General features: G+C 36.6%; 2 protein-coding genes across 2 annotated transcripts in view; one reads left to right on the forward strand and one right to left on the reverse strand.

Moving 5' to 3' along the window:
• Window positions 1-963: 963 nt before the first annotated feature.
• Window positions 964-22,909, reverse strand: part of LOC145693524 (protein takeout-like) — a 53,559-nt gene continuing 31,613 nt past the window's right edge. Inside the window, exons 4-6 of the mRNA XM_081769591.1 lie at window positions 18,412-18,545; window positions 16,160-16,312; window positions 964-3,522 (exon numbers count right to left, since the gene is read on the reverse strand). Coding sequence (XP_081625717.1) covers window positions 3,371-3,522; window positions 16,160-16,312; window positions 18,412-18,545 — 439 coding nt within the window. The 3' untranslated portion in view covers window positions 964-3,370. The remainder of the gene's footprint in view (window positions 3,523-16,159; window positions 16,313-18,411; window positions 18,546-22,909) is intronic.
• Window positions 9,266-12,486, forward strand: LOC145691996 (uncharacterized). Its single transcript, XM_081767295.1, has 2 exons — window positions 9,266-12,323; window positions 12,465-12,486. The coding sequence occupies exon 1, from the start codon at window positions 9,887-9,889 to the stop codon at window positions 12,164-12,166; it is 2,280 nt and encodes a 759-aa protein (XP_081623421.1). The 5' UTR covers window positions 9,266-9,886; the 3' UTR covers window positions 12,167-12,323; window positions 12,465-12,486.

The following is a 22,909-nucleotide window of genomic DNA, read 5'->3' on the forward strand; positions in this document are numbered from 1 at the left end:
AGTTGAATCCAATATGGTGGATCCAAGATGATGGCCGATGGTAACATGTGTTAGAGAAGGAGTACTTGATCCAATTTATTTTGCATATACACACACACCCACTGAAAACAATTTTGTCCGAGCTTTATAGTAGTGAATGATTGAATTCCGGATATATGAAGACCCATAAGTATGCAAATTACCGGTACGAGCTTCTAAAATTAGTACAATACACATTGGGCCGCGCAAAACTTTGCATTTGAGTTAATTTTACACGAATCCCAAGAGAACACTTTGCTAATGTACCTTGTAAAAGTGGACAAGCTTTACAATATGTGACAAATCCCAGGAACGTTATGCTGTAAGCGTTTGGTGAGATTGGAAGGGCATCGTGCATAAAGAGCTGCTGCTACCATGCAGAACTTAGACCTGCACTTTCGACAAGTGCATCGAACACTTCAAAAGAAACGGCTAGAACTGGTCAACAGATAGTGTGTCGTATACCACACTGCCAACGCAGACAGCATTCATTTTTAACGACCTGTCCTGCAGAAATTAAGGAACATGACTGAGAGATTTTGATGCATCTACCGTAATAGCCAGAACCTGACATTGTCCAACTATTAGTTCTTTCAGTCTGTGCAGAACTGTCTGAATGGTGTTGTTAGTTTCAAAAGAGGCCTGCGAAAACCAAGTGCCAGAAATCACAGTTCTACAGCAACGGGATTATGGAGTTCACAGAAAAATGGTGGAAAATAATCAAACGAAATAGTTCGTATATTGTTTTATAAGTTATTTTCAAATAACAGTATATATATATATATATATATATATATATATATATATATATATATATATATATATATATATATATATATATATATATATATATATATATATATTCATAATTCTGACTCCCAAGGACTCAATACCTTTTAGACAACCTAATTTGTAGATAAGGAAAAAAAATAAATAGATTTCAGATTAAATTCTAAAGTATATATTTCATTGTCAAAAGAAACAATCATCACAGTCAAGTATAATACAATAATTGGAGAACATAATGATCCTCCTAAGCTAAATGAAATGACCATTATGTTTACCTTAATCTTATGGTAGAAAAAAAAACATTCAAACTCTTTCTTCGAATCAGAAAAATATAATAGTTATACACAATTGTGTACTAAATACAACCATTTTTTATATACATCCACACAACTGCTTCAATGTTAAACCAGGAAACAAAAGTTTCTTACACCACGTTAATTCCATTGACTGAACTACTATTGTACAGTCACGTATTAGAAAAGATCTATTTCAATTCTGGAATAGCTGACACTTTTAGAAGGAATTGTTCTTCTATTCTTAATAAGATAGAACAAATGAATATGCCAATGCGTTAAAAATATTGGAACAAGTGCAGTAAGTCAGTTTAGTCTTAAAAAAATATAATATTTTAAGTAAATTTGAGTGCTCCTATAAGATTAAGCATATATTGCCGCATGAAATGTTCAAACAAAACACATTGCAAATAGAGTAAATCGTTACAATATTCGACTACCTATGTAAATTCGCTGTAACAAAAAAAAAAAAAAAAAGAAAAAAAGAAAAGAAAAAAAAAAGAATTTAAGAAATATGTCATTTTTCTAAAAGCATGTAACTATAAATCTTTTACTTAATTTTCAGCATATTTATCTATACCTATATTTTATAAACAACTCAAAAAGTACTTTTACTTATAAAACTTCGTGTTGTTTTTTGTCGCTGACACCATAGTCACACGAAAAAAAATCTTTTTGGTATTTTAGTTCTGTAGCTTTAAAAGAAAAGTGTTAGGAACATCTATAATTGTGTTTATTGGATAGATAACATACTTCAATGTCTTATAAAACATTTATTGTACTCCAGAATAGACTTTCTTTTTAAAAAAATTTCTACACATAAAGTGTGTGATACTATAATAAATTAGGCAGCAAGAAAAAGTTTGAATCCTGGTGTGTATTTCATCAGGTCAACTATCATAATATATTATCCTTACGCTTAAACCCTTAACTTTGTAGATTCTACCTATGTTTCTTACCAAAGGCACCAAATATTTTCAAAGATTGAAAATATAGTTACTATGTATTATTGTCTTTCGTTTTACTGTTCACATATAATTGCAGTAAACAGCACATTAGTCCACATATTGAGTAAAATCATAGACAAATCCAGACACATAACGCCTATTTTCCACAGCAATGTATGACGTTAAGTAGCTGATAAAAGTATCGTGTAGAGGGTAGCACTGTGAAACTACTATTCACTCCAAATAAGCTGATAGGAAATCAAAACAAACTCAATTTTTCCCCACCTCTTCAAATTGCAAAATGGGAAAACTAGTAGTTAATTTTGACAGTGAGGGATTTTTATATATATATATAAGATACAATATCGCTTAAACTCTAAATTTTTACCGCAATTCGCTTGCATTTAATGTTTAAAAGACATTGCAGCTCCTTTCAGCAACTGCCAAGCCCGCTACCTACAATTACCACGTTGTCCTTAAAGGAAGTAATGATTATTATTTATGTGCCAAGAATCTAAGTTTATAGTAGTATTTTTTAATTGAATTTCCAGAAATAAGAACTTATTCGTTATAAAGTTAATTTCAATGATTCGTAATATATACATGCAGAGCTATTTTGCAAGTTATAATTAATTTTTAGATAGAAATAAATCTTATACCTCCACATGCAGAGGTTGACGCTGGAAAGAGGAAACACCAAAATTCAAATTTAGCAGATTACGAATATGAGAGTGGTGGGCAGAAAACATTTTGTCTATTAGATTATCTGTGATGAATCATAACTATACACCACAAATAACATTACACCAACAAACTGTTATGATTTTAAAATTTAAAAAAAAAATGTTTTAAGGTTTAAGATTGGAGGAGAAAACCTTAATTTTCAGTTCATAGTTACAATTAGCAACCACTATTTAATTTCTTTTACACTAACACCCTCTATACGGAAATTCTGTAAAACACTATAAAACCCATGCATTGTTTTGAAACACCCGTTGCACATCTGTGTTCTACGTGTTAAAAGTAATGTGCTGTATACTAGATTGGATACTTAGGCTATTTTGTAGGAATATATTATACCTAATGAGATATCAAATCAATACACAATCTTCTGTACACTTCACTTCGTTCAAATATACAAGAGAAATTCCCTCTTCAGAGAATAAATAATATGTATTATTTATTTTTTCCCTTTAAAATAATGTATCTTTCACAGAAACACACAAAATCATAAGTTCAATTGCACTTTCAAATAGTCATATCTCACAATAAAAGTCAATGTGTTTGATATTTTTTTACTTGAAATTTGTACTTCGTGCTATATCATGATCTGAAAAGATCATTGTAAGATAAGGTATCAAACATATTTGTACCAATCACAGTTGCTACTTCTGATAAGATGTTTTCGTAGCTCACTTTGAACTCATCAAAGACATCCTTCCAGTTTTCATTCATGAAATCCTTCACGGTGTTGGCTGGAAATAAATAAATAATAATATTTTAAAATGAACATTTGAAGACTTGAACTTCTGTGTTAGGATTTGATGCTTTGTATTTTCTACTTGTAGGTTTATCTTTTACTTATGGTTAGGTTATAGGTATAATAGTACAGAGAAAATTGAGCTTCATGGCATTGTACATATTTGCAATGATTGTCCCGAGACTGAGTAAAGGAAACAGTTGGTGAGGCATTTTTAGTATAAGAGATCATTAAATGAAAATGCTGCAGCTGTCCTTAGAGTTAGAATAGCGTTTTTAATTCGCAAAGGACAACAGTTACTGAAACCGTGCTTCTTACAGCAGATTATGCTTTCTCTCATTGTCATTTACAATATGGCATATTATTATAGGATAATTCATCAGATGCTCAAATGATCTTCAAATGGCAGAAGAAAGCTATTAAAATCAATAAAAGGTTTTCCAGATTCTGTATCATGTAGACCATTTTTTTAAAACTTCAGAATATGACAGTTCTTTTTTTTTACATGCGCGTTGGATGCCTTATGCGCGTTAAAGAAAATCAGGATGGTATTGGTTATCACAGTAATGTTCACTTACATAATACAAGACGAAAAGATGATTTAAATACCCCGGATTTTAGGCTAAATAGAACCCAAATAAGTTATAAATATACTGACATAAATCTGTATAATGTAATACTAGTTACTATTCGAACGATGTGTAATGTCAATTTTGAAAATCATTGTAAAGCATTTTTTTAAAATAAATAATTCTCTTTATAGTATTAAAGACCTACATTTGGCAAAGAAGCATAAGGCTCCGTTCGTCACATATCGTAGAGAGAACGGTCGAAAACTGTGCGAGCGCCATCTTACAAGGATAAGTTGGAAGTTTCTAGTGATTGGTTTAGGCATTATGAGGCAGGGTGTATCTGTTGAAAGACATTATAAAGATAACCATGTTCTATCATTCACACGACTCTAGAGATCGTTCTGGCTGAGTACCGGTACGTGAGTGTGTAGAAAGCAGTAGTAATCGCCCCACTTGAGGCCATTTTTACCGCCCCCTGGAGCGTGGCGCCCGCCGCCGCCGCCAAAATTTTGCGCCCCGGGCGCCCGGCGCCCATTTTTGGGGTTACAAGTTATGACGTCATAGGGTTACGTGATGTTAGGCCATGCCTTTTTTGGGTTACGTGATGTTAGGCTCTGGAGCATGGAGCCCGCCGCCAAAATTTTGCGCCCCGGGCGCCCGGCGCCCATTTTTAGAGTTACATGTTATGACGTCATAGGGTCACGTGATGTTAGGCCATGCCTTTTTTGGGTTACGTGATGTTAGGCCACGCCTTTATGGGTTACGTGGTGTTAGGCCACGTCTTTATGGGGTAGTTTTACCGAGGGGGGTTGATTTTGTTTTCTTTTACGGCATAAAATTTTTGGAGATCAATACTTTTTAATGGAATATAGGTGTATGTATAGTTTACTTTGCGGTATATAATTTCAATTTAGCGCCCCTAGGCCACACCCCCGTTCGCCTTTATGGGGTAGGTTGTTGATTTTGTTCCCTTTACGGTATAAAATTTGGAGATTGTTACCTTATGATGGAGTACAGGTGTATGTATAGCTTATTTTGTGTTACTTGATTTTAATTTTTGCGCCCCTGGAGTATGACGCCGCTGAAATTTTGCGCCCCGGCCCCTTTAGTTTACATAGTTTACGATCCGCCTTTATGGGGCAGTTTCACGTATGAGTTTATTTGTTTCTTTTTATGGTTATAAATTTGAAGAATGTTATTCCCTTTTTTACCTTATAGGATGTATATATATATATATATATAGCTTACCTTATTTTTGTTCCCTTTGATACACCCATGCGCACACCTTAGCATTACGTCATGGGGTCACGTGGTGTTAGGCTTTGTGGGTAGACCTACCGAAGGGGTGCAGGGGTACATAGGACCACCCCCTTAAATTTTGGAAATTGCCAAATCTAAAAATTTGGTATGGTAGCCTAGGACCATAGTATGTACCTCTATTAGTATTGGGTGTCTATGTCGTTCCCTTTCATGGGTAAAAAATTGCCAAGAAAATTCAAATTTCGGGGTTTTTTTGACCTAATTTATCCTCTTGGATGAGGTGTTATTATCCCCCCTTTGATGAGGTGTTATTACCCTATATGGATATATGTGCATATACAGGGTCAATTACCTTTCATAAGACATGGGTATATTTGTGCACCCCTTTAAAAATTTGGGAGGAGTACCTTGGCCCACCCCTTAAATTTTGGAAATCGTCCAATTTAAACATTTGGTATAATAGTATAAAACCCTAATATAGATCACTATAAATTTGGGTGGTCTACCTTGTTCCCTTTTAGGGGTATAAAATTGCCAAAATATAAACGTAAGCAATACGTTGTATCACGTGTTTGGTTTTTTTGACCTAATTTATTCCAATGGATGAGGTCCTATTACCTTATATGGTTATATGGTCATGTATAGGGGTCCATCCCCTATTATGAAACATAGGTACATTTGTGCACCCCCGGGAATGATACTTTGGCCCACCCCTTAAGTTTTAGAAATTGCCAAATTTAAACATTTGGTATCATAGTACTGGACCCTAATATATATTACTATAAATTTGGGTGGTCCACCTCGTTCCCTTTTAGGGGCCATTTTGTTCAGCTTTAGGGGTGAACATGGATACAGTGGTCCACCTCGTTCCCTTTTAGGGGGTATTTTTGTTCCGCTTTAGGGGTGAACATGGATACCTTGGAATCGTCCCGAGTTTGATTCTTGGAAATGTTGAATTTAACGTCCCCGCGAAAACGATGAGAAATGATAGGACGAAACATGAACTTACTTGACTGAGGATTGAAGCAGGGACCTCATACAGTAGAGGCAAACGCTGAGCCATCGTACACGTGTGTTGATTACTATGCAATGGTCCCGAGTTTGATTCTTGGTGCTAGTGTTAGAAAAATTTAACGTCCCACTTGAAACGATGATGAGAAATGAGAAAACATCATAAACTTACTTGCTTGCGGATTGAAGCAGAGACCTCACACATCAGAAAAAAAACGCTGAGCCACCATGTCAACTTCAGTGCGAGCAGTTTTGCGTATGAAAAAGAACATGATCAGATTATGTTACATTACTACACATTTCTGCTCGTTGTTACGTATAAAAGTTTGTTATTTTGAAATTGCAGAATCTGCTTATACTACATCAGCATTTTTCTCAGTTGACGGACTTTTAAAGCGCAACTTTAGATTCATGTCAAAGACAGTTTCATAACATATCGATGAGTGTTACATTTTTTCAATGAAGTTTAAGGAAAATGAATCACATTTTAGATGTGGTAATTTGAATGTCGTATTAAACTAACGAGTCAACGGTATGATGTCATGATCAAAATTGCGATACTAGATGTCGTAACGATTGATGTGTAAGGAGAAAAACGTGAATAATGTCACAACCAATCACATTGCTTCTTACATTACGTTTCGGCTCATGATACATGATGAAAGCTGTGTTTTCATTGGTTTTCCGTGATGTCATTGATTCATTTCCTCGTTTCTGATTGGCTGATAGTGTTGTCACTTTATAGTTGAACCGTTTCAGACCTAAATAAAATTCTTAATTTCATTTTTGAAGTTCTACTTCCACGAAGATCTTGAATGAACGTAGGTGTACCTCTTGTGTCAGCGTGACTTTACTCCGTTCCTTGAATTTGAGGTAAGTATCAACCGCGTTTCTTAATATCAATGGAGTGCTTTTGAAATGAGGATAACATTGTTATCACTGTTTTTTATTTAGCATGAAATATTTAGCAAATGGAAGAATAACCCTCACTTACTTGACCGGGGATCGAATTAGGAATCCCACACATTAGAAGTAAGCACAAGAAATTTATTGATTTTGGTTTAGCGTCCTTTCAGTAGTGAGGCTAGGAATACAGCTTAATGTTGAATTTGAGCGCATACTGGGTGTTGAACCCGGGCCACATCCACACATTAGAAGTAAGCACGAGAAATGATATCATTTGTTGATTTTGGTTTAGCGTCCCTTCAGTAGTGGGGCTAGGAATACCGCTTAATGTTGAATCTGAGCGCATACTGGGTGTTGAACCAGGGCCACATCCACACATTAGAAGTAAGCACGAGAAATTTATTGATTTTGGTTTAGCGTCCATTCAGTAGTGGGGCTAGGAATACCGCTTAATGTTGAATCTGAGCGCATACTGGGTGTTGAACCCGGGCCAGAGTTGCGTAACGCTAACCACTTAGCTCAGTTTCTGAAAGTTACCATTAACGTAAACAAAGAAACTACGCACGATTTTGTTCCCTACAACGTGAGACGTGGACTTGCAGTTTAATGTGGGATCTGATCTCCCGCCGAGAAACGAATTCGAGTATTCCTTGTCTAACCGCTTGAAAAAAGCAAGCGCATGAGATTTTGTTTTCGTTTCATGTTCGTCGTACGTTTAAAGTTCAGTGTCAGAGGAAAAATGCTTACTACAATGATTCTCTCAGCTGAGTTGGAAAACAATTTCATTCATTCTTTTTATCACTACAGAAAGTTAGGTCAGTTACATGTTGGTCCCGGGTTTGATTTCCAGTATGACGACAATAAAACGTTTCAGTAGTAGAACTATTTGAGATATGATAATTCTTTTAGGATTGATCGTGTAGTCATTTTGATAACGTAGTGATCTCTGAATTCAATTTTAATTCGTGCTTTTTTTTTTCGTTTTAGATATTTGTTTTCTTTGCCTATTCCTTTTTGCTTACCTTACCTTTTTCCTATCTGAATATGGCTACTTCTGGCTTTACTGTCTTGCGAGAAATCAATAGACATTATCGGCGTTTTAATCTTGAAGGACGAATGCTGGAAATTCAAATTAATGCTCCGACCAGTGGCACCGATATTGTTGAATGGGTTCAGGCCTCCTTTCAACAGATGCTGGATTACTTATTGGAAAATGTCGACGAATTATCGATGGTTGGATTATCGATTTTATCTCATGATGAGAAGAACAAACCGTTTTATTTATCTTTTCGGCGTGCAAGTAATCTGACACTGGAGACTTTATGGGCTTCCTTTGATCGCATCCTTCAAAGTAACGATAGTTTTCTCATGAACGAACCGTTCATTGTACATTTTCATCATGTGGATGTGCCCCGTGGATTTGGATTGGTGCGTCGAGGTCTTTTATCAAACGACGAATTATTAAAATGCAAGAAAGGCATTCTACGAGTAAAAAACACCGACAAGAATTGCTTGGCTTATGCAATTGTGATTGCTATTGGCCTAAAGAAATATAAGGATACAAATCAGAAACTGTACAATCAATATCGCAAACAGCGCAAGTTTGTTGTTATTCCAGACGTACTTGAAATTTTGTCTCGATCCTCAGTGAATTTAGAGCATGGGGGATCTGTGGAAGAATTGCGACATTTGCAACGCTACTTGACAAATTATAAACTTACCGTATACACCAGCTTTTCCGGAGAAGATATTCTGTATGAAGGGCCTGGTGGCGAAGACAAAATTCCAATCAATTTAATGTGCATCAATTCTCATTATGACATCATCACGTCATTAACGTCGGTTTTTTCTACTAAGTACTATTGTGCTGCATGCCACAAAAAATATGATCATCGTATTGCACACGTCAAGAACTGTTCGGCCATGTGTGAGAAATGTTTGCAGAAACCGCCATGCACTAAGACCAATACGGAGAAGCAGTGCCCAGAATGCAATCGTGAATTTTATGGTGAAACATGCTATACAAATCATCTGACTGTACCATATCATAAGGGCCAACCAATATGCAAGATGGTGAAACAGTGCTCCAAATGTCTACGCATTTATTCGTTTGTCCATACAGGGGAAAGACAACATCATTGTACTGATTATTTTTGTAATGTGTGCCATAAACACGTTACGTCTACCCATCAATGCTACATGAAGCCTGATACGACTCAATTAAAACCTGGAGTTCCATCAGTGTTACATGCCAAGAAAGCTATGATTGTCTTCTATGATATCGAAGCCACATAGGATACTTTCTTCGATGAAGACACGTTCATTCATAAGCCCAATTTACTGGTGGCCCAACAAGTATGTTACAACTGTGTTCAAGATGAGGATATACATCATCCGTGTGAAGTTTGTGGACAGCGGGAACATATTTTTCAAGATGATCCGATCAATGCCTTTCTTGCGTATTTACGTCAACCACGACCCAACATCAAACTTATTGTATCTTTGGCACATAACTGTAAGGGATATGATGGTCATTTTATTCTTAAATCTTTAGTGGAAGAACATGAATTGAAACCTACTTTGATCTTGAACGGAGCAAAAATTTTAAGCATGAAAGTGAATCACTTATCGTTTATTGACTCCTTAAATTTCATGCCAATGGCTTTAAGTAAATTATCCAAGGCATTTCATTTACCAGCGACCAAAGGATATTTTCCACACTTTTTTAATACTGCTGCAAATCAAGAGTATGTGGGAAAATTACCGGACATCCATTATTATGGTGCAGATGAAATGAAAGTGGATGAACGAGAAAAATTCATGACATGGTACAACGAACACCAGAACGATACGTTTATTTTCCAAGAAGAATTGGTGAACTATTGTGTCCAGGACGTCAACGTACTTCGATTGGCTTGTATATCTTTCATGACCACTTTTGAAGAAGAAACTCACGTCAATCCTTTCCTGGAGGCTATCACTTTGGCGAGTGCGTGCAATTTAGTATTTCGGCGAAATTTCTTAAAACCCAATACTATTAGCATTCTTCCTGCACGAGGATACAGTCACAGAAACAATCAGTCACGGATTGCTTTGCAGTGGCTTGCCTACATGGAAGAAAAAGAGGGTCATTCAATTCTGCACGCTGCGAGAGGAAAAGAAGTTTATGTTGCTGGTTTTCATCTGGACGGTTACTACAAAGATCCCGACACTAAAGAGGAACACGTGTATGAATTTGAAGGCTGTAGATTCCATGGATGTCCTCTATGTGTCCCTACAGGCCGTGATCAGCCCATTTATGAGAACTCCGAAGAAACGATGAACTATCGCTACGAGAGAACACAGCGTAAAATGAAATTATTACGATCCATGGGATATAAAGTACATGAAATGTGGGAATGTGAATTTCGTCAAGTGTTAAAATCCAATCCAGCATTGGCCTCTTCTTTAAGCACACATCCTTATATTAATAAGACACCATTAAATCCAAGAGACAGTTTCTATGGTGGTCGTGTTAATGCCATTAAATTGTATCACGTCGCAAATGAAAATGAAGGCGAAGAAATAAAATTCTTGGATATCGTCTCCCTGTATCCTTATGTAAATAAATGTGGACGGTATCCAATAGGGCATCCACGAATATATCTACAGGGAGATCCAGAAATGCCCGACATTCAAGATGTCAACGGATTAGTCAAGTTGAAGATTTTGCCTAGCAGAAATGTGTTTCATCCAGTGCTGCCATTTCGTTCAAATAAGAAGTTGTTGTTTCCACTTTGTGCTGCCTGTGCCACAGCATTAAATCAAGATTCTGAATGTACACATTCGGACAGTGAACGAAGTCTAACAGGAACGTGGGTGTCCTATGAAATTCAAAAAGCCATTGAACTTGGGTATCAAGTCATTGATATTTACGAAATTTGGGATTATGATATCACCGTATATGATCCAGAAACCAAGACTGGCGGATTATTCAGCGAATACATTAACACATTTTTGAAATCTAAGCTGGAAGCTTCTGGTTGGCCTGCCAATTGCGTCACCGAAGAAGAAAAGCAGCAGTATATTCAAGTGGTACAACAACGTGAAGGCATAACTTTGGATGCAGCAAATATAATGACAAATTCAGCACGTCGTAGTCTTGCAAAACTCTGTTTGAATGCCTTCTGGGGACGACTCGCTATAAGAGACAATTTCAGCCAAACGACCATCATTAACGACCCCAAAGAACTGTATCAGAAATTAACTGCTCCAGATATAAAAGTCAACCAAATTTTACCTGTTAACGATTCGTTGTTATACCTTTATTGGCAGTATGAAGATGATGTTCCAGTACAAAATCACAATGCTAATGTTGTCCTTGGAGCATTTACAACGTGTCAAGCTCGTCTGGAACTCTACAAATATTTAGAACTGCTGCAAGAAAGAGTACTATATTTCGATACAGATTCCGTAATATTCACGCAGCGACCATCACAGCCCACAATAGAACTAGAAGTATTTCTTGGTTCAATGTCAAATGAACTGGAATCAATTGGACCAAAAGCATACATTAAAAAATTCGTGTCTGGTGGCCCAAAACAGTACGCCTTGGAAATCTACAACCCCGACACGAAATCAACCAGTTATGTATGCAAAATTCGTGGATTCACACTCAATTATACTGCAAGTCAAAAGTTAAATTTCAACAGTCTGGAGCAAATGATCATAAATCAATCGAGTGAAAAAATCTCCATTAGCACGCCGCACAAAATTTACAGAACCCACGATCATCATCTTGTCACAAAACCTGAAGAAAAGAAGTACAGTTTCAACTATAAAAAACGCCGATTAATACCAGACACATACGAGACATTGCCCTATGGGTATAAAAAAGCCAGAACAGAATAACAGCCATATTTTCCCCTAATCCCACCAACATCACCTCCCAAAGACGGGGCAAAGAATCAACGCAACACGGGACATGCTTCAACGAGGCCACAGCGGAAACAAAACTCAGATGACATCACCTTGCAGAAACCCGTGGAGAAAAAAAAAAGGAATTCAGGTACGTCACATTTGCGTTTCTTTTCTCACCTCACTCTCTCTTGATCAGTTAGTTCGATGTTAAAAATCTGTTTTTCTTCTTTCACAGGAAACAAAATAAATATTACCATGTATATTCATATGTTTTATTTTCTCTTTACAGAATTTGTACCCGTCACGGACACGTCTTCCTTTAAAGAAAAAGAAATTCTGTATTCTATTTCACATGCTAAAATAAATGTACAAAAACATGATTCTGTGTTTTATTTCACATCCTAAAATCAAATTCTTTTTCCTGTACTGCGATTTCAATTTATTTTTTCTGAATCAGTTTACCGATAAAATAAATCAATGTTTTGCGGAAAAAAAAATCAAACTAAATTTTTGTTTCAGAAAATTTTTTGTGTGCGAAAAAAAACTGATTCAGAAAATTTTTGTGTACGAAAAAAAAATGTTTACAGAAAAATTTTTTGTGTACGAAAACAAAATTCTGTTTCAGAAATTTTTTGTGTGTACAAAACAAAAACTGTTTCAGAAATTTTTTTATGTACAAACAAAATTCTGTTTCAGAAAAAATTTTTATGTACAAACAAAATTCTGTTTCAGAAAAATTTTTGTGTGCAAAACAAAAATCAGTTTTCGTCACGAAACTGCTCCGACTAAATGAATCGATTCATTCTGATAGTGTTGGCAACACTGTAAAAAATTTCGGTAAGTATCGCTCAGACCCTGAGTTACAGCGAACACAACTAGATTCGAACCAGCAACCTTAAATGTCTGATTCATCTCTAAATACAGCCAACTAAACAATAAGATTATGTGTATACGTCAATGCTTTCACTGAGTCAACAAGGTTTTTCTTCAAGGTCAAAAATCGCACACGAAGTAAAAAGATGACAACACAGATCTTCTATCTTTCTATATGAAACATAAACCTAGTATAAACTGCTCGCACTAAAATGTGTAATGTAACATAATCTGCTCGTCTTCTTTTCATACGCGAAACTGTTCGCACTGAATGGAGTACGGCGGCTCAGCGCTTCAATCCACAACGAAGTAAGTTCATGTTTCCTCCTATCATTTTTTCATCATCGTTTCAAGGGGACGTTAAACTCAACATTTCTTAAACTAACACAAAAAAATCGAACTCGGGACCATGACATAGTAATCAACAAACTGAACTTCTCAATGGAGTACGGTGACTCAGCTCTTATTTCTGATGTTTGAGATCTCTGCTTCAATCCGCAAGCAAGTAAGTTTATGATGTTTTCTCATTTCTCATCATCGTTTCAAGTGGGACGTTAAATTTTTCTAACACTAGCACCAAGAATCAAACTCGGGACCATTGCATAGTAATCAACACACGTGTACGATGGCTCAGCGTTTGCCTCTACTGTATGAGGTCCCTGCTTCAATCCTCAGTCAAGTAAGTTCATGTTTCGTCCTATCATTTCTCATCGTTTTCGCGGGGACGTTAAATTCAACATTTCCAAGAATCAAACTCGGGACGATTCCAAGGTATCCATGTTCACCCCTAAAGCGGAACAAAAATACCCCCTAAAAGGGAACGAGGTGGACCACTGTATCCATGTTCACCCCTAAAGCTGAACAAAATGGCCCCTAAAAGGGAACGAGGTGGACCACCCAAATTTATAGTAATATATATTAGGGTCCAGTACTATGATACCAAATGTTTAAATTTGGCAATTTCTAAAACTTAAGGGGTGGGCCAAAGTATCATTCCCGGGGGTGCACAAATGTACCTATGTTTCATAATAGGGGATGGACCCCTATACATGACCATATAACCATATAAGGTAATAGGACCTCATCCATTGGAATAAATTAGGTCAAAAAAACAATTTTTTTACCCATGAAAGGGAACGACATAGACACCCAATACTAATAGAGGTACATACTATGGTCCTAGGCTACCATACCAAATTTTTAGATTTGGCAATTTCCAAAATTTAAGGGGGTGGTCCTATGTACCCCTGCACCCCTTCGGTAGGTCTACCCATAAAGCCTAACACCACGTGACCCCATGACGTAATGCTAAAGTGTGCGCATGGGTGTATCAAAGGGAACAAAAATAAGGTAAGCTATATATATATATACATCCTATAAGGTAAAAAAAGGAAATAACATTCTTCAAATTTATAACCATAAAAAGAAACAAATAAACTCATACGTGAAACTGCCCCATAAAGGCGAATCGTAAACTATGTAAACTAAAGGGGCCGTGGCGCAAAATTTCAGCGGCGTCATACTCCAGGGGCGCAAAAATTAAAATCAAGTAACACAAAATAAGCTATACATACACCTGTACTCCATCATAAGGTAACAATCTCCAAATTTTATACCGTAAAGGGAACAAAATCAACAACCTACCCCATAAAGGCGAACGGGGGTGTGGCCTAGGGGCGCTAAATTGAAATTATATACCGCAAAGTAAACTATACATACACCTATATTCCATTAAAAAGTATTGATCTCCAAAAATTTTATGCCGTAAAAGAAAACAAAATCAACCCCCCTCGGTAAAACTACCCCATAAAGACGTGGCCTAACACCACGTAACCCATAAAGGCGTGGCCTAACATCACGTAACCCAAAAAAGGCATGGCCTAACATCACGTGACCCTATGACGTCATAACATGTAACTCTAAAAATGGGCGCCGGGCGCCCGGGGAGCAAAATTTTGGCGGCGGGCTCCATGCTCCAGGGCCTAACATCACGTAACCCAAAAAAGGCATGGCCTAACATCACGTAACCCTATGACGTCATAACTTGTAACCCCAAAAATGGGCGCCGGGCGCCCGGGGCGCAAAATTTTGGCGGTGGGCTCCATGCTCCAGGGCCTAACATCACGTAACCCAAAAAAGGCATGGCCTAACATCACGTAACCCTATGACGTCATAACTTGTAACCCCAAAAATGGGCGCCGGGCGCCCGGGGCGAAAAATTTTGGCGGCGGCGGGCGCCACGCTCCAGGGGGCGGTAAAATGGCCTCAAGTGGGGCGATTACTACTAAAGCTTTTCCTGCTACTTTATGACTGTTGGTGGTTACTGCTGTAATGACAAACTTACACTACACAGAACAGGAAAAGGACTAAAAGCAGTGCAGCTTATTACTAGACGAACATTTTGGAGCGACTATACTGCCACGACATTCTACCCTTATATAGCAGGAACGCATTTCACATTGTCATTTACCAGAGCAAGGCGTCTAACCATACGGCGAGATCAACGGTGGTGTGCATGGAGTGGATGACATATGAAATATTCACATCCATATAGATGTTGTTAGCTTCCATTTTTGAAACGAGTCAACAGATACGCACACTCAATGATTTTTAGAAAATTTGTCAACGGGAAGGGTATAGATTTGATAAAACTATGGTTTAACGCATTCTCCTTTAGTGGAAACTGAGATGCAGAACAAGGGCTTACAACGTCTAGCACAAGATTAGATGAGTCATGGTGTTTCTTAAGCTCTCGTAACGATGACAAGTTCTTTACCATACACCTGAAGCAACCTTCTTTAGTAACAATTAGTACAACGAACATTAATTGGACAAAAATGCAACCGTTTCATGTTCCTCACAAATCTCTAGTTCTGAAGGAAAGAAAACTGAATGTAAATATACATGTAATCCTTGTGTTAGTTCTGAATTCAAGTATTCGAGAAGACCGCATGTGATTTGGATTATTTACTTAAACTAAAATTCCTGTTTCACATATTCACTGCACCGAAATGAGAACTTAAACGTAACAAAATAGATTATGACAGACTCCAAATTTCAAGTCATTAAAAAATTGAAAAAAAATTAATTAACAAACAAAATATTACTCACCTAATAATTCATTTCCATCAAACAAATTTGTGAAATCCATGCTTAGGAAATCAATTTTAGGAATTCTTATATCAACATTACGAAGCTTTAGGTATTCAACACCTTCTCTCACAGCTATTTCATGGTCGAATGCAGCTTTTATTCTTACATTGGCTGAAAGAAGAAATGTATACTGTAGATATATGTTGTGTACATAGTTGTCTGTAACGTAGCAAAAGTGTTTTATTTCATACCGTGATAATACGGTAGATTTCCAAACTATAAAACTCCGTATTGAAACATTTTAGTATTTTCGATATTAACAGATCATTCCCTGTTCTAACGGACTGAGTAATAAAGACGGAGATTGAACCTGTTTTTGGAACACTTAATCTGTTTCTCGTTATCTCTGACCGTTTTTACCCTGATAATTGTCGACAAAGGACAAACAACGGACAAAGCCATTTTTAACTCTGTCCTTACTTATGCATAGGATAGCTTACAGATCTAAAATCTAAGAAATGTAATAACAATTTTAACACAATGCAATCTAGCACATTTTCTTAAGAGGTCCCAATCACGGCGAAATTAAAATACAGCTAATTTTACAGTAATTATGTGATATATTCCAGTAGATGAAAGATAGTCGAAAAGTGGAACAAGAGCTCGCTAGACAATATTATTTTACACGAGATACAGTTATCAGGACTCATTTATGTCCTTTCGATTTCCAGCTATTTAGAAAATCGACATTTATTTTCGCGTTTCTAAATGACTACAAACAGAAAGCTACTAGGTGAGTTGTGACAACAGTACCTCATCCAAATTAATATTGTCTAGCGCACGTTTGTTCCATATTTCATCTTTTATCTATTTGAAGATATCACATAATTACTGTAAAATTAGCAGTATTTTAATTTCACGGTGTTTAACACTTAACTAGTATGTATCATAAATCCAAAAAGGATTATTATATTTATAAGGTCTTTCCAGGAACCAATCTGTTGCCCTCTACAAACAGATAGATACTAATAAAGAGCTTCGTTTTCACTCTTAAATTATTAATTATTATTTTTTAAACATTTTATTCAACTTAGTCCTACCAACATTTCAATAAATAATTAATGATTTTAGTGTTTTACTCGCCTAAAAAAGGACTAAATTTAATAAAATGTAAACAATATTTGGAATACTTAGAGCGCAAAGTCTACTTTAGGTCATTTTGGAAATATTTTATACTTAAAATCTCTACCTGAAGTTCTCATCAGTGCTTCAAATATTCATACCCAGATATTGCAAAGATTGGTCTGACTAAATTAGACAACTGGCAACCCTATCTTAATCAAGAAGTTGTTTTCACGGTACATTAACTATATTAACATTGACTTATTTTGCGCCTTGAAAATCCTAATCGGTTTTGTTGCGTATATTGTAAAATATGATTTCAGCAACCAATGCTGTTGCGTATAACAGGTAGACGAGATTAAAGTTCTTGAGCTTCACAAATGGGGCATTTAGAGCACAAGGGTTTCAAATCCAATTACCAAAGATGCGAGAAAAAGAATATCTTTCTTTCAGTTCAAAGTCCCACGTTTATGCCCATTAGGCTAAAGGAGAGGATGATTAAAATAAGTGAATGGTGATGGAAGAATTGGTGGGATGAGAGAGTAGAAGGAAACAGAAGTGCCTCGATAAAACCCCCGATTGAAACTAATAGAATAAAGGTTATCTAATATATTAATTGTTGTATATAACAGTTGCTGCATTAAGAACGGTTTATTCTTTATTTTCAATAAAAAATTTAATATTAACCAGTTTCACGTTCTTCACGCGCGCCCCTCTGAAATTAACCTGTCTCGCTACAATTGTCTCTGAAGCAATGGTTTCTTACTCGCGCTGGTGATACCGTAGAAGCACGCTTTAACGATCGGAGAAAAGACAGAGAGAAACAGATAGTGCAAAGAAGAGGAGGAGACGCTGTAAGGAATAAAATAAAATGAGTCTTGGGAGAGTACCAGTTGTCAGAGAACCACGATATCCTACTTTCCCTACCATCGCTGTCTGTTAAAAATGCGGATTCTTAAGTCTGCTCCTTGTTCTGTACTTTTAGTTTGCTCAGAATAGGAGCAACCAACTATGTTATCGCGAAGCAGTTGATAATGATCGCTATGCAGTTGCTAAGTAAGAATCATTTGTGGTTCATTGATTCAATGTTATTCAACATTTATTATGGTTAAAATCAAAGTAAGAAAATAATAACAATATGTTCTTACTAATATTCAACACCATCTGTCCATCTCCTTTGAAAGGCAACAACAGAATTCGTCCAGTAGCTAAGTAGGGTCCCTCAATGTTAATAAATGGAACGGAGCCAGCAAAATCCAATCTGTGCTTCTTTATGTCAAACCTAGAAAGGAAAAGGAAAGGGATTTAAAAGACACGAAAATGCGTAAACATTTTATTAATAAACAATGTTTTCTTCTAGTCTTTCTTATTCCTAGTAACGCTAGGGCACTCTTAGTACAATTTTATGTAAAAGATAGAATACTTATATGGAGATTATGTTTCTATTCCGTAGCAGACTTTCTTCCACAAATTATTCTGATACAGATTATTTATAGAGTCCAATCACACAAGTACCGTGTTTTACGGACGCACCTTAATTTTTAGGATTTTTTTTTAAATACCGTAACATTTTTACTATTGCGCTGACACCGTAGACAACAATGACGGCTACACAGTATTCTGGGCACAGACAAGAACGAACAGACGAGCAACTCTCTATATGCTCAACTGAAATTAGTTTGTATCGTCTGCACGGCGAAAGAGCCAATCAACGTTTGGTAGAGAACGATGTTTCGTCATAAGTGGATTGGCACTGCCATCGGTTTTCGAGCATGACGTCATGGGATGTCGAATAACAAATCGCCTGGTTAGTTCCATCGTCGTATGTTAGAGGCGCTATATTAGAGATTACGCCCTTCAGCAAGCACACTTTCCGGGGAAAGGGAAGGAAGGAAGCGGCCTGGGACCTGTATGTTAGGTACCACCCCGGCTCATTTGCCTGGTGTGAATGAGGAAAACTCATTCAGGATGACTGGCCTGCAAAAGCTTTTTACACTTTTTCATCCGAGTGCTCTTCCCCCGACAATCAAACCCGGGACAGCTCGCATCGAAGGCATGAGCATCAGCGACGACGCTTGGTAGCTTTGCGTCGACGAAGGAAGATATAACGTATTTGTCCCATCATATCGGCAATAATAAATTCTGCTGGTGAAGGGGTTATTTTGGAAATCATCTTGGACGTAGATCAGGATATAACTTCTGTTCTGGCCATTTATGGTTATTGTAGCAGATTCATTTTTCATCAGAAGTGGCAATCTGACACACGAAACCTTTCTGATTATTCCGTACACTCAGAAACCTCTACACCTCTGGACAGCGATCCTTGTTGATCGATGTCAAGAACTTTTTTTTTTTCTTACCTGTTGGTTAATACGAACGATAGTAGCATGTCATAGACCTCACTCGCCTGTAATTGTCCAACACTTTTTATGGAGGTTCGTTTCCACGGTGTTTCTCAGAAGCTCATCAGAACACCACGGGGATCATTTTCAATGTTGTGCCACCGACATGAACTTTCACATACGAACGGCGTTATGTTGTGTTCATTCAGCACTCCTAGGCCAAATGCACTGTTGCTGTTATGCTTCATATACCAGTTTGGACTGATAAAAAAACATCATTTGGACTTGCATGATAACTTTTTTTACGCAACCCTGATCAACAATTCATTGTCTTCTCATCGACTGGACACTCTAGCCTGTTCCCTGAACGGGTTTCACGACGTCGTTGTCGTTATCTTGGTCAACTCATTGTTAGAATTAGAGATATTGGTTTTCAAGCGGAAGAAACATCTGAAATTTCAACTGCACCAACCCAACAGATTCATGTTTCTATGCCCTAAAGTGTATTACTGCAAACAAAACACTCATTGAATTTTTATATTAATATTTTGTTTGAAGATTCTTTTTAATGCTTCTTTCATTCCTCCTATGCCTACTATTTTTTCACGGCCGCTCTTTATATCTTCACTAATACTCGTAATACTACTTAGGAAATCTAGTTATATCTTCTACTTTTCTTCCTTATTTATTATTACTTGATACTGATCACATTTAGTCCTTAAACTGCCTACTTTAATTACAAATTGTTCATATGAGTCTATCGAGTTTCCAATTGTCATATTAACTTCCGCATTCAAAATTTCACTATTAGATTCACATGATTAGCCAAAAATAAACAGGTTTTTAGCTTCTACCGAATTTTCACTACGTGGTTTCTTATATAGTATTCTTTACAAATACAAGGAGCGTTAAATATATGTAAGTCTGAAGGTGGCGTAACAATAGGGTGGTCCTTATTTCTCAAGTTGTGTATATCTGAGACCGCACCCCTTAATCTTTTTCCTTTTAATGAGAAAAGTGTTATCTGTAAATTTGAGTTCGTTATGATGACGATAAATGGTGCCGTAAAGACATTTTAGTCTTTATATGAATAAGATTTAGAAAAAAGTAGTTTCCTATGTTGCTCAATAGATGGCAATACATGCACAGACTTAGATTATTCTATTTAATCCCATTTCTTAAGTAATTTGGAGCTGATTTATGAACAAAATTAAATTGGAAATCTATTATATAAAAGAGAACGCACAAATCCTTTGTTAGCTCATCACGCTAATACGGCTGAACCAATTTCTTTCATTTTTGGGGGGTTATTAGGATTTGGACCCTAGATGGTTTTTATCATATCACTTTAATTTTTAATTACCAGTGTCTTGAGATAATTGACCATTCAAGTGTCCATAACGTACAAATCCTTTGTTAGTTCATCATAGGTATAAAAATAAACGTATTTATATGCAACCCGCATGACCGTGTCACTCGGCGGGTTAACATAAATGACAGGCGATATAATGTTAACATTTACTGCAATCTACTATGGTTTTTATCATATCACTTGAAAGCGAAAAAGTAAAAATTATCTAAGTAACAAAGTTTATTGCGTTCCGGGGTGACCGCAGCGAAGCGGGGCGGGTTAACATAAATGACAGGCGATATAATGTTAACATTTACTGCAATCTTCTATGGTTTTTATCATATCACTTGAAAGCGAAAAAGTAAAAATTATCTAAGTAACAACGTTTATTGCGTTCCGGGGTGACCGCAGCGAAGCGGGGTGAACGCTGCTAGTAATAAATAAATGTCAAACAATTATTTTTTACGACCGTTTACAACTAAATCGTTCTCCCTTTTGTTCTTAATTACAACTGTTATTGTAAATAACATAATTTTAGACTACTTGTAACATGTATGTGAACTTTTCTGTTTTGCATTTATGATCTTTTGATAAGATTGTTATTTTTAGGGAATTGAAGTTTCATTGTGGGTCTTGTATCATTACATGTGATTAAATGAACAAAGATCATTATGTGTTCGGTGTCTAGTGAAATCAGTTATCGTAGTGGTATTTACCTCGTTGGTAATATGAGTGAACAGATATTGGGTTGTAAGTTACTGTCCAACAGACAAGTACTTGGTGCATTCTTTTATAAGATACGAATGCGAAATTACCTTTAAGAGAGAATGCTCGGTTAGTAATTCGTAAAACAGAAATGTTTTAACCTAAAGCAAGAATACCTATCAACAGTGGCGTATTTACGATTTTGTTTCGGGAGGGGCTTTGCTAACTTTCGGGGGGGGGCTTTGCCTGAAAATGTGAAAATTCTGCAAGATATTTCATGTACTTTACTATAGTAAGTAAGATTTCGGGGGGGCTTAAGCCCGGAAGCCCCCCCCCCCTAAATACGCCACTGCCTATCAAGGATACTCACCACAGCACAGAAAATACAATTCCAATGGAAGGAGTAGATTCTGATGAGATAGTGACAGGATCTTCGAGAAGAAGAGGGAAGTACGTTTTATTACTCCACGACTCGTTGTGGCTTTTGATCACTATAAATTGATTGATACAGCTCCATGCGCATATTAATCGCAACAGCAGAGGCATTGGGACATAACTTCTTCTAATACTGGACGTATCAATTGAGCTTGTATTCTTCTTGAACAAAAATTGGAAAAAGACCTTTTATACTTTCCGTATAGGCATCGCATTTTTGAATTGATATTAAAGTGTGTATTTGAAGAATGTGTTTCAGTTTCTTCCGGTCCAGAGGTGCCAATTTTTAAAAGTTTCCAGAAAGAGTGGCCAAGATTTCAACACAACAATTTTGTCACATGAATTTCTAATCGAAGTGTTAATTCAGTTCTTTGCAATATAAAGAAAGATAAGCTAGTTTTTACTGTTCAAAATTTGGAAATGCAGAGGAGATTACAGGGAACTTTTGGAGCTTACAGTAATTTTTCTAAGAAGTAAGCCTCCTGGATGTATTTCTTTCCATTTCCCTCGAGCCGTACATCAGGCAAGGTGGATGGGAAAAACCTTGTGATGTTTAAAAATATTTCTTTAGTAACCAGTTTAAATTAAATGAGCGGGAAGAAGAAGGACTGCATCAAGTGTGCACTTTTCCTGTTCTAAAAACCTCGGTTTACTTGGTTTTCTTGTCCCAGTGCATCTCGTTCACCACATCAAGATTTACAATTTTTGAAGAGCCTTCAAACGTACAAACTCATAAACTCTGATGTCTAGAGAGTGGCTTTATTGAAGTTTTCCTAACATCTTTGGTACTCTCAGAGAAGTGTGAGCACTTTT

Source organism: Thermobia domestica, chromosome 8 (genome assembly GCF_964235325.1).
Source record: "Thermobia domestica chromosome 8, izTheDome1.hap1.1, whole genome shotgun sequence".
In the NCBI taxonomy this organism is placed as follows: Eukaryota; Metazoa; Arthropoda; class Insecta; order Zygentoma; family Lepismatidae; genus Thermobia; species Thermobia domestica.

Coding starts and splice junctions, on each gene's coding strand:
- LOC145691996 (XM_081767295.1), top strand. CDS start 9,887: ATGAAAGTGAATCACTTATCGTTTATTGACTCCTTAAATTTCATGCCA.